The sequence below is a fragment of the Octopus sinensis genome, linkage group LG16, assembly GCF_006345805.1.
Source record: "Octopus sinensis linkage group LG16, ASM634580v1, whole genome shotgun sequence".
Classification (NCBI taxonomy): Eukaryota; Metazoa; Mollusca; class Cephalopoda; order Octopoda; family Octopodidae; genus Octopus; species Octopus sinensis.
In genome coordinates this window covers 27,950,381-27,962,721 of record NC_043012.1, presented here as the reverse complement: position 1 = coordinate 27,962,721, position 12,341 = coordinate 27,950,381, and the positions used below count along the sequence as shown (strand labels likewise).

The 12,341-nt window shown below is 34.0% G+C and overlaps 1 protein-coding gene across 1 annotated transcript in view; it reads right to left on the bottom strand.

Annotated features, from left to right (window-relative positions):
- Positions 1–3,866: 3,866 nt before the first annotated feature.
- The window catches only part of LOC115220399 (60S ribosomal protein L24), a 28,378-nt gene continuing 19,903 nt past the window's right edge, over positions 3,867–12,341 (bottom strand). Inside the window, exons 4-5 of the mRNA XM_029790521.2 lie at positions 5,092–5,155; positions 3,867–3,989 (exon numbers count right to left, since the gene is read on the bottom strand). Coding sequence (XP_029646381.1) covers positions 3,906–3,989; positions 5,092–5,155 — 148 coding nt within the window. The 3' untranslated portion in view covers positions 3,867–3,905. The remainder of the gene's footprint in view (positions 3,990–5,091; positions 5,156–12,341) is intronic.

Genomic DNA, 12,341 nt, shown 5'->3' with positions numbered 1-12,341 from the left:
TTCATGTAGGTTAAATAAATGCTAGTATGGTATATTATTTCCTTATTTGGTTACAAAACAGTAAGATTTGAAAATTTAGGAATAGTCAGAATGTTATTTAAAATACTTAAAAGTACGGGTGGCACACTGTATGCAGGATACTCTTGATTGCATAAATTCCATATATCTAGGGAAATTTATTAAGTTCATCTTGATTACCTCCCTTCCATTACAATTTAAAATATTTTATACGCTCTTGATATTTCTGCTAAATGATAAGTTTCTTTTTTTTTTTTACAGGAAATAAATATGTTTAGAATATTCCTTTAATCTAACTCATTAATACAAATAAATTGCTATTTACTAACTAACTATAAAATCTATATTAATAATAATCTATTTTTATATATAAAAGTAAGGTTGTGTGCTGTCTGTCTCCTACGATTTAGATTCCTTACTCCCACATTTTGCGGTGCAGTTTAATCAAAACCGGGTATCTTATAGTCGTGATTTATATCGAGCCCTTCTGAGTATTAGCGCGCGTCTACGATGAGTCTACGATTTAAAAAAAAAATTACCATAATTTTTTCCCATTTTTAATGCATTTTTGGCATAAGGGAAGTAACTCTAAAAATTTATTAAATCTCAGAATATAAAAAGCTACAGTAACACCCACCCCTATGTGGTTAGCCATATTGAGATGGCTATTATACTTTACATCTCTAAAAATGCTTATATAGTTATTTCCCTTACAAACCCGAGCAACGCCGGGTGATACTGCTAGTATTTTTATAAATGTGAAATGATTTCTATACTCCCCATCCATATATAAGATACTAAAATTTATTAGAATCCTTTGGAAATAACTATCTAAAGGATATTTATTTAAAATCACAAGCAGGATTATGAGTGTTCAATAGGTTAAGGGCATTTGAAGTCTCTATTCTCCCTACCCCACTAGCTTCAGCCTACTAGCTTTAGCAAATGTACCAAAGTTAAATTCCTCATAAAAGGGTTGGATTTATGGCTCTGCCATTTAAACTGCCCCTTCCTCTATCTATAAATAGAAAAATTCTTGTCTCCACTGAACTCTAAAAAAACCCCCTCCCCATTGGTAAATCGAAATAACATAGTGAACTTAGTGATAAAAAATCTGCCCGTGAAGAAAGATCTACTACCATGTTCTTACTGATGAAATTCACGTGTCTGTATACATACCCTCTTTGCAATGTTGGCAAATGGAATAAGTATAAATATGAACAATGTCAATTTAATTTTAAAAAGTTCCATATGTGGCCGAAGAGTGCTCTGCATTTTTGAAACTGATGTAATACTTACATTGCTTAATTAAATGAAGTAGCATGAAACGATTGTACTACACGACCTTTGGATATCCGTGTTGCTTATTTTGATACACACACACACACACACATATATATATATATATATATATAAAAACGGGACAAGAATGCAAAACATCCAGACAGACAATACGCAGAAAACAAGGACAGATTATTCGGAGTTTTCTTTCCTCCAAAGTTGCAAAGATAATCTGGAACTTGACTGAGGAAAGAAAACATATATATGTATATATACATATGTATATAATGTAATATAATATGCATCAAAAAATTGCCTGTCCCACAAACCAAAAATGAATTACAAAGATTGTCTGAAGTTGGGATTGAATAAGATGTTCCAATTGACTAACGGAAAGATTTAGAACATTGCCAAGAAAAATGGAAAAAAGCTGTGTATGAAGGCAAAAAATGAAGTTGAAGAGAAGAAAAGAAAGATGAGAAAAAGTGACAGGAATGATGCTCTAACAAGCATTAACCCTTTCGATACTAATCCGGCTGTAGCTGGCCAAAATATGTTTTGTTTTATAAGACCAACCCAGCAATTTTTGAGGAGATAGAGTTTATCTATCGTCTTTCATGGGAAGCAAAACCATTAGACTTTTATTTTTTTCAGTATGCTTGTTTGAAGCGATCACTGCGGAAACAAACTTATGCAGAATGTAAACTAACACAAAATGGAGGATCAAAGTTTGGAAAATTTGTGAAGCAAATACTGGGTACTACTGTGGATTTAGTTTTTATACAGGGAAAATGTTAGTCACCATGGCCTAGGGTACAATGTGGTCTGGAATTTATCACTTCCATACCATAACCAGGGCCATATATTATTTTTTGACCAATTTCTTTAGTTCAGTCAAATTTGCTGTGGATTCCAGTTTATTCCACCTTTATGGTACACCTGTTCTGTTGTGCATTAAATTCAACTGATGATCCAGTGATGTGCACAATTCTTCTATATCAAAATTTTGTTGCATACCCATTTGAATATTAGCTGATGATTCATTTTCTATGGTGATGTTTAAACAAAATTTTAATATTTTTACCTTTTGCTCAGTTTACCTGGATTTACCTGTAATTAGAGGCACTTTGAGACAAAAGTTATGCAATAGAATTGATTAAGAACCCTTTCTTTAATTATGTTCCAAATATCACATTAATATGTCAAGTAAAAAAGTTACAGTTGTTTAATGAAGCTAGTCTAAATTCATGATTACTTTAGAATTCAATTGAAACTCATGAGGGGTGTATTTTGGTCAGAAATATAGTAACAAAAGGCTTAATGAATATGACTGGCTTAGAGAGCCATATGAAATCACACACCGCACATTGATTGTAGGTGGACAGATGATTTCGAATGCATACTCTGCCATAAAGCATGCATATCAAAAAGTGGCTTGTAAAGGTATAGTAAGTAAATATAATTGGACCTGTAAACTGTACAATCACGAAGTTTTCTTGCACTAATTGCCAAAAAGCATGCAAGTCATTGAGAGGCCTCAAAAGCCATATTTGTGCAGCTCATCGATGATATTCTAAGGCATAAAGAAATCAAGCAATGGCTCTACTCGAAATCAAGTTGGCAACCATCATATATGCTTGGAATGAGTAGACAGCCGACAACTGAGGAAGAGACCTTTGCGTTTACTTGTCCTGTTTTCCATTCTTTTCTCATTGCTTACATATTTCAAGTTATTTGCACCATTGGTCACGTCCTGTACCCATATATGCATGTATATATAATATATGTGTGTGTATGTATATATATATATATATATATATATATATATATATATATACACACACACACACACACACAATGTTTTCATATAGCCACAATATATATATATATATATATATATATATATATATATATAAATATATACATATAAATATATACATATACACACACACACCTGTCTGCACAGTCTGAAAGACAAATAATTGCTCTGGGAAGCAGTGAACTATGTTATTTGATACCAATACCAAGTGTGTGAGTGTATGTGTGTAATTAAGTCCTTGGCAAACTACAGTTGCTAGTTGATATATCTGGGGGACTTTTGCTTAAAGAACTGACCAGTAGACCAGTGGGTTCATTATGCCAAATATGTGTGTGTGTGTATCATTCTTTGATCCTCAAACTAACACATACACTCTGTACATCCTTTTGACTGTATTTTTGATTTGCTTATATATATATATATATATATATATATATATATATATATATATACATACATACATACATATATACACACACAATTTTCCTTTATTTTTGTTTTGAAAGTTAAAGTAGTAAATTAGTAAAGACAAGACTTCTAGCAACATTTTTAAAACACGTTTCTTACTCTGAGTGCATCATGACACAGAGAGTCCACATTGGAAACTATTGGTCTAAAGCACATTTTTTTCATGTCCCCTGAAAAATTACTGTGGACCTCCAATTTACTACATTGCATCTGAGGACTCCAACTGAGAACCCCTGGTTTAAATCACAATTAGAATGAAAAGAACTTGCAGAACAATTTATAAGATTGAAATCATTTTATTCATACATAACCAGATTCTTTAACGTTTGCCTCCAACTCTTGGAGCTTTAACAGGAATTGACTTAGCTGCTTTTGTTTTTGGATTCAATGTCTTTGAAGCAGGCTGTAAATAAAGACGTTAATGAATATTTATTTATAAAGTAACCCTACAATAACAATTCAACAAATATCTAACAAGCACACATTAATATTAGTGATTGAACTTACAGAACAAACATCTCCAGGCTAAATAGTAAAACAGATTCAGTTTGATGGGGAGAAGGGTGTCTGAGAGAAGATATTACTTCTTGCTTGTAAAAAATGGATAAAAACAGAAAACTTCCTATCTTTTCTTTTTTTGATTGGTCAAACCAAGAAATTTCCATGGAAACTAAATATGTAAAAATCAACAAATGGTAATACAAAGAAAGATGTACTCACAAGAGCAGCTACCATCATGCATTTTATCAGAACAACTAACATCATCAGCAACTGTATCAGTTATCTCAATTGTCTCAGAAAGACCAATCTTATGATTATCATCATTCTTCAACCATAAAGAGAGGAATCATCACAGACAAAAGGTTTGAAACAATCAAAATGTTACAACTATAAAAAATTATGACTGGGGTCTTGAAGGGATAATTAGTCAAACAAATTGACTCCAGTACTTTTTTTTTCTTCAAGTCTGGGACTTATTCTTCATCCTGCTCTCTTTTACAGGGATGTAAACAAACCAACAGTGGTTGTCAAGCAGTAATGAGGACAAACAAAAATACATATACACACACATCCTTTAATGTCCATTCTCCATGCTGGCATGGGTTGGACAGCCTGACAGCACCAAGCTCTGCAGTTTGTTTTGGCAGGATGTCTACAGCTGGATCTACTACCTAATTACAATCATTTTACTTGGTGCCTTTTATGGGGTCCTAACAGCATTGAGGTCACAAAGTAACCTACAGCACAAGACACCTCAACTGAGAAGCAGTAGTATTAACCCAGTTTAGATTATATAATCTTGATAAACTCCATCTTATTTTTTTAAGAATTGATAAAAACAGACATCAGGAGATACTGAGACATAACCAGTCAGATGTAAAGAAAGTTTTGTAGGTGCCCCAAAAGTAGCAAGTGTACCAAGCAACATGCATTTTCGTACACATGTAAAAATATAAAAAAACAAATAAGCAGAACATTTCTATAAAATCAAAACAGTTACCAACCTTTGCAGGGGTTTTGACACTCCTCTTCAGCGCTTCCTTAGCTCTTTGTTTTTCTTTAGCAGCCCTGTAGAAATAAACATTATAACTATAAAATAAGCTTGCAAATCTATCATATTGCACAAGTCCAAAAGGAATTTAAATCGCAACGTCATCTCAAATACACTTCTTACGTGTTTCAATTAAATTCTAAAATAATCATGAATTTAGACTGGTTTCATAAAACAACTTTATCAATCAACAAGTGATTTTTAGAACACTCACTAAACTTATTTCATAACAGTTGTTTCAAATGAATCTGATTACAACTAAATATAAAATGATTTAGCATATGTTTCACTATCCAAATTACTCAAAATTTGTCACACATCTTACAGTTATTTAAAAAATGAAAATGAGGTAATCTATGTATACTGGTTAAAGTGGTGTATAGATTTTATATATTAGGAAAAAGGAAGCACTCAGGATACTGCATAATTATTTAGTGCATTCATCATTTTGAGAGATTCATCATGAAAGATATATTTACAGGAAATTCATACCAGATATGAGTTAGTTTACAAAAAAATCTGGAAGTGAACTGGAGATAAAGGTTTGTTATTTTGAATGTGTTTTCAGTAAATCTTTGGAGGCTTGATTAAAGAAAGAAAAAATCCTCAACACAACAACTAAGTCTTCTTTATGCCCATCAATACAAGACATGGATGTTTCCAAATACATCCTACTCACTGTCCCAGAAAGGAGCATCCCAACAAGTTTCAATGTTGGTATCATCATCTAACATCTGTTGTCCATACTGGCAAGCTGCATCGAGCTACAGTCCGATTCAGCTCCGTTTCTATAGCTGGATGCCCTTCCTAAATCCAACCACTTACCAGTGTGCCAGGTACCATTTAGTGGCACTGGCATGCATGTTTTTTTACATGGCACTAGCACAAGACTTGCAGATCAATCCTCTTAACAAAGAGGAACAGCCTTAGAACTTCTGCTGTGGAGCATGTGCCAGGCATCTCAGTCTTTTGTCATCTTGCCTGAAAGGTTCAGTGTCCTGAAGTCATCCGTACTTCATCCCATCTCTTCCTGGGTCTCCCACTTCTACTTTGAGAGGTTGGCACTTCTTGATGGAGCTTTATGCTAATAAACTTCACACTTTGGGCCCAGAAACAACCAAACACCAAGTAGAAAAACAAAAAGATAAGTGAACATTTCATAATGGATTTCATAACCAAGGCCACATTCCTGGTACTCTAAGAACACTTCTAACTTTGATAGTAAAGCATATCAACAAAGAAAAGGCATAGCTAAAGAGAAAGAATTATCACCTGCATATGCTAAACTGGTGAAAGGGGGGAAGGGGGAGTTAAAAGAAAAATCATATGAGGAAGTATTGCATACCTAGACCTAAACTCCTGCTCTTATAAGCCCTTTCATAATGTTACGGAGGTGAATAAATGGGAAAACGCTATGACCTAGTTCCGTTGGTTGGAGTCGAACTGGCAGGAAAAAAAAATAATGGTTCTTTGTCTTGTCAACGGTAAGGGAAATTAATGAGTTAGGAAGTGGCATTTTGATCCCTACACGGTCAGGGAAAGGTTACAAAAAAATTAAAATGCGACGAACTGGTGTTAGAGGGATCAGACAGCAGTCGATACGGACGGTCAGCCATGAAGGTGGTGATGGCGAGAGGTAATGACAACGTTGAGAAAGACAGACAGTGAATGTGACAGATGACAAGCAAGAGGTAGAGAAGAGGATGACAGCGAAGGATTTGGACTACTGATAGTAGGGTTTTGTGATGTGTTGTTGCGGACGAGAAACCTGCGGTAATGTTTATTTATGTTTTTGAATTCTGATGTTTGGAAAAAGAAAAGAGACTCTGTAAAAAGATCTGTAAGATGTGTTTCTAAAAGGAAAAGAACATTGTGTCAGAAAAAAGAAGAGACCAGGAAAAGAAAGAGACTATTTGTTTTCGGATGTTGTACTCAGTTTAAATGCATAGATTGTTTTTTTTTTACTCTGCGTACGATCTGTTAAATGTTTTTAAATGTATTACGTTTTAATTGATGTTGTAAAAATTGTTAAATGTAAGCAACTGCCTTCCGCTGTCTCTCTCTTCCTGTTGTTGTCTCCGGTTACTGGTTTGCATTCGGTGCCAACCCCACCGCTTTCTGCAGTGGATTTCCGATTTGACTGAGCGTAGTCGTCGTCGCTCAACTTAGGGTCCTGAGCTGAGTTGAGCGACGGCAGGTCATAACAATAAAGTAAATGAAAACTAACATATCTACGAAGTCCCATCCCCCTATCATAGTTTTCAAAAACACCATGGTGGGGTGGTGAAGAATTGCAAAACATTCTTTTTTTGATTGGTCAAACCAAGAAATTTCCATGGAAACTAAATATGTAAAAATCAACAAATGGTAATACAAAGAAAGATGTACTCACAAGAGCAGCTACCATCATGCATTTTATCAGAACAACTAACATCAGCAACTGTATCAGTTATCTCAATTGTCTCAGAAAGACCAATCTTATGATTATCATCATTCTTCAACCATAAAGAGAGGAATCATCACAGACAAAAGGTTTGAAACAATCAAAATGTTACAACTATAAAAAATTATGACTGGGGTCTTGAAGGGATAATTAGTCAAACAAATTGACTCCAGTACTTTTTTTTTCTTCAAGTCTGGGACTTATTCTTCATCCTGCTCTCTTTTACAGGGATGTAAACAAACCAACAGTGGTTGTCAAGCAGTAATGAGGACAAACAAAAATACATATACACACACACACATCCTTTAATGTCCATTCTCCATGCTGGCATGGGTTGGACAGCCTGACAGCACCAAGCTCTGCAGTTTGTTTTGGCAGGATGTCTACAGCTGGATCTACTACCTAATTACAATCATTTTACTTGGTGCCTTTTATGGGGTCCTAACAGCATTGAGGTCACAAAGTAACCTACAGCACAAGACACCTCAACTGAGAAGCAGTAGTATTAACCCTTTCGATACCAACCTGGCGGCAGCCGGTTGAAAGGGTTTTTGATTCAAACAACCAACCCAGCTGTAGCCAGCCAAGAGTACTCATTGTTATTAAAATGTGAATTTGAACACAAATCTCAATTAGTACATTCATGAAAACATGTGATTTCACTTTGTAAATAGTTGTTATAGTATCCAACACTGTCTGACATGAATTTTGGGAAACTTTTCTCTTCATTTTTTTTTTTTCAACTTTGAAAATGAATAGGACTTTCATGCTATCAAGCAGTGATTCTGAATTTGAGTTTTTCAACGGAAGATATGGAGAAATCAAGAAAAAGAATCAGTGAAGTACAAAAGCACGTGGTGTATGAGAATGAATCAGATATTTCTGGATCTGAAACTGAAAGCAGTGATAGTGAGGATAATTTTATACCCGAATGGAGTAAGAAGTTAAAAAATATTTTTATTAATTTTTCTGAGGAAGTAAGACCATTAGACCTTTTTCTCTTATTTTTTCCTGAAAGCTTATTTGAAGTGCAGAAACAAACTGGAAAAAAAGATAGCTTGTGGTTTCCCACAACTGTGGAAGAAATACAGGTTATTTTTTGCCACAAATATTATTATGGGTATAAGACAGTTACCCAGGATTAGGAACCTTTTTAAGATCAGTATATTTCCAGTATAAAGTCAAGAATACGATTTGTGAAATTGAACCGATACCCCAGTACGTGGAGAACCAAACTTTGATCCCTTATTTAAAATAAGACCCCTTATAGATGTTTTAATAGTTTCCATGATAGAAATATTGTGTGAATATTGCATGTATGTATTAGGTTGTATAAATATTTTTCAAATTTACTTAATTTTTACTGTTTATTTACCTATAATTTTAATTTGCCTGAAGGTAAGTGACAAGTTTTGATTTAAATTCTATGGTAAATCTTTATTATATATGTTCTTGTGTATGTCTGTGAGTATATTTCATTTAGTTGATGTATTTAATCTTCAAGTTTTCTTCAAAAACAAATTCCAGTATTTCATTTTATTTTACCTTTACTTGTTCTTATGTATATTAAATTCAACTGATAATCCTAGTGATGGGCACAATTCTATATTAAAAATTTTGTTGCATACCCAATTGAATATTAGCTTATGACTTATTTTCTATGGTGATGTTTAAACAAAATTTTAATATTTCTATATTTTGCTCAGTTTATTTGTATTTACCTGTAATTGGTGTTACTTAGGGACCAAAGTTGTGCAATAGAATTGACTAAGAACCCTTTCTTTAATTACGTTCCAAATATCACATTAATATGTTGGTAAGTAAAAAAAAAGTTACAGTTGGTTAATGAAACTAGTCTTAATTCATGATTATTTTAGAATTTAACTGAAACCCATGAGGGGTGTATTTTGGTCAGAAATATAGTAACGAATGGGTTAAGGGACAGAAAAAGGTGTGCTGCAGTAGAAGAGAAATATGGCTACCAGAAAATGAGAAAAGTGTGAGAGCAGAGAGGGGATGGGGCTCGTACACCAGCCCAGAGATGGGAGAGGGTGAGATCAAAAGATTGCAAAAGGAAAGCAAGTATAAAATGTCTAGGGTTTTACTTAGCTGAGAATGTACTCTCAGCCACAGTAAATAGTTGATTGACTTGGTCTTTTGTCATCTCAGTGAGGCTCAAAATATAATTTTCACACCACTTTGTCTTCTTCCATAGGTTCCCTGCATATTAGAGAGCAGCACTTTATGCAGCTGTCCTAATCTATACACATCATGTAACCATATCAGTGCCATCTTGTCTTGCGCACTAATGCCTCTTGTACCTAATTTTCATCTCAAAACCATTCCACCTTCTTGTACATGCACACTAACATGATATATCCAGCAGAGCATGCTGGTTTCATTTGATTTAAGCCTATGCATGTCCTCTGCAGTCACACACACACAGAATTACAAAGTCCTTGGTACAGTAGTATATATTTAAAAAACAAATGAATGGAAATAGCATTTAATAAATTAGATGTTTATAAATTGCACTGTATTTTGAATCTGCTTCTTTCTTCCAGTGATCAGAAGTTTCTTGCTCAAAAGTGTTTTTCAAACTATTCCTTCATTACCAACCTAGTCTAAAATGGCCAAAATAACCTTAGTCATATTTAAATGAGGATTTCAGCACAAACTTAGTACATGTGATTTCACTATGTAAACAGCTGAGTTTTGAAGTTTTGAAAGAAGCCGCAAGAAAAAGCTAAGAAAATATATAGCAAACATAAAAACCACATGATTATGAATCAGATATTTCTATTTTTGGAAGTTAACCCTTTCGTTACTATATTTCTGACCAAAATACACCCCTCATGAGTTTCAATTAAATTCTAAAATAATCATGAATTTAGGCTTGTTTCATTAAATAACTAACTTTTTTACTCATCAACATATTAATGTGATATTTAGAACATAATTAAAGAAAGGGTTCTTAATCAATTCTATTGCATAACTTTTGTCTCAAAGTGACTTTAATTACAGGTAAATTGAGCAAAAGGTAAAAATATTAAAATTTTAAATTGAGCAAAAGGTAAAAAATTAAAATTTTGTTTAAACATCACTATAGAAAATGAATCATCAGCTAATATTCAAATGGGTATGCAACAAAATTTTGATAAAGAAGAATTGTGCACATCACTATATCATCAGTTGAATTTAATGCACAACAGGTGTACCATAAAGGTGGAATAAAGTGAAATACTGGAATCCACCTCAAGTTTGAACGAACTAAAGAAATCGGTCAAAAAATAATATACGGCCCTGGTTATGGTATGGAAGTGATAAATTTCAGACCACATCGTTCCCTAGGCCATGCTGACTAACATTATTTTCTCTGTATAAAAACTAAATCTACGCAGTACCCAGTATTTGCTTCACAAATTTTCCGTAATTTGATCCCCGATTTTGCGTTTGTTTACAATCTGCGTAAGTTTGTTTCCGCAATGATCGCATCAAACAATAACTTCCAGACCACATCGTACCCTAAGCCATGCTGACTAACATTAGTTTCCCTGTATAAAAACTAAATCCACGCAGTACCCAGTATTTGCTTCACAAATTCTCCAAACTTTGAACCCCCATTTTGTGTTTGTTTACAATCTGTGTAAGTTTGTTTCCGAAGTGATCGCTTCAAACTAGCATACTGAAAAAAATAAAAGTCTAATGGTTTCACTTCCTAAGAAAGGCTATAGATAAACTTTATTTCCTCAGAAAAATTGCTAATAAAAACATTTTCAAAGTTTTTTTTACTTCATTCCGATGTAAAATTGTCTTCGCTGTCGCCTTCGCAGCTTTGTTTCTTTGGAAGGCGCTGCTTTCATTTTCGGATAAAAAAATATTCATTATTTTGTACACCACGTGCTTTAGTACCTATTTCATTCTTTTTCTCGATATCTCCCTATTTTCCGTTGAAAAAGCTTTAAATTCGGAATCAATGCTTGATAACATGAAACTCCTATCCATTTTCAAAGTTGAAGAAATATCGATGCCGAAAAACATGTGGAAAAAAATCTCCCAAAATTCACTGAGTTGAGATATCACTTCAAGCAATGTCGGATACTATAACTTAACTATTTACAATGTGAAATCACATGTTTTAACGAATGTACCAACGAGATTTGGGTTCAAATTTACACTTAAATAACAATAGGTTCTCACGGCCAGGTTGGTATTATGAACAAAAAAATTTTTCGGCCGGCTACAGCCGGGTTAGTAACGAAAATGTTAAACAATTTTGCAAATTGTGACAGTAATAATAAAAAGGAATTTGTACCTAAATGTAGTAAGAAACTTGAAAACATGCTTTTCTTAGTTTCAAATTTACTTAAGTTTGTGTCGTTGAGTTTACATGCCCATAACTCAGTGAAAGAAACAAACACATGTAGCAGGCAATGCACACGCACATCTGTGTGTGCTAGTTAAGATTCTTGTTTTAATATTGCATTGGACTATAGTATTCCCTTAAAATCTAACATGTTCTATCTAATGCTTTGACACCAATGCCAAATGTGTGTGTGTGTGTGTGTGTGTGTGTGTGTGTGTATATCATCATCATTTAACATCCGTTTTCCATTCTAGCATGGTTTGGACGGTTCGACCGGGGTCTGGTAAGCCATGGAGGCTGTAGTCTGATTTGGCAGTGTTTCTACAGCTGGATGCCCTTCCTAACGCCAACCACTCCGTGAGTGTAGTGGGTGTTTTATACATACCACCGGCAC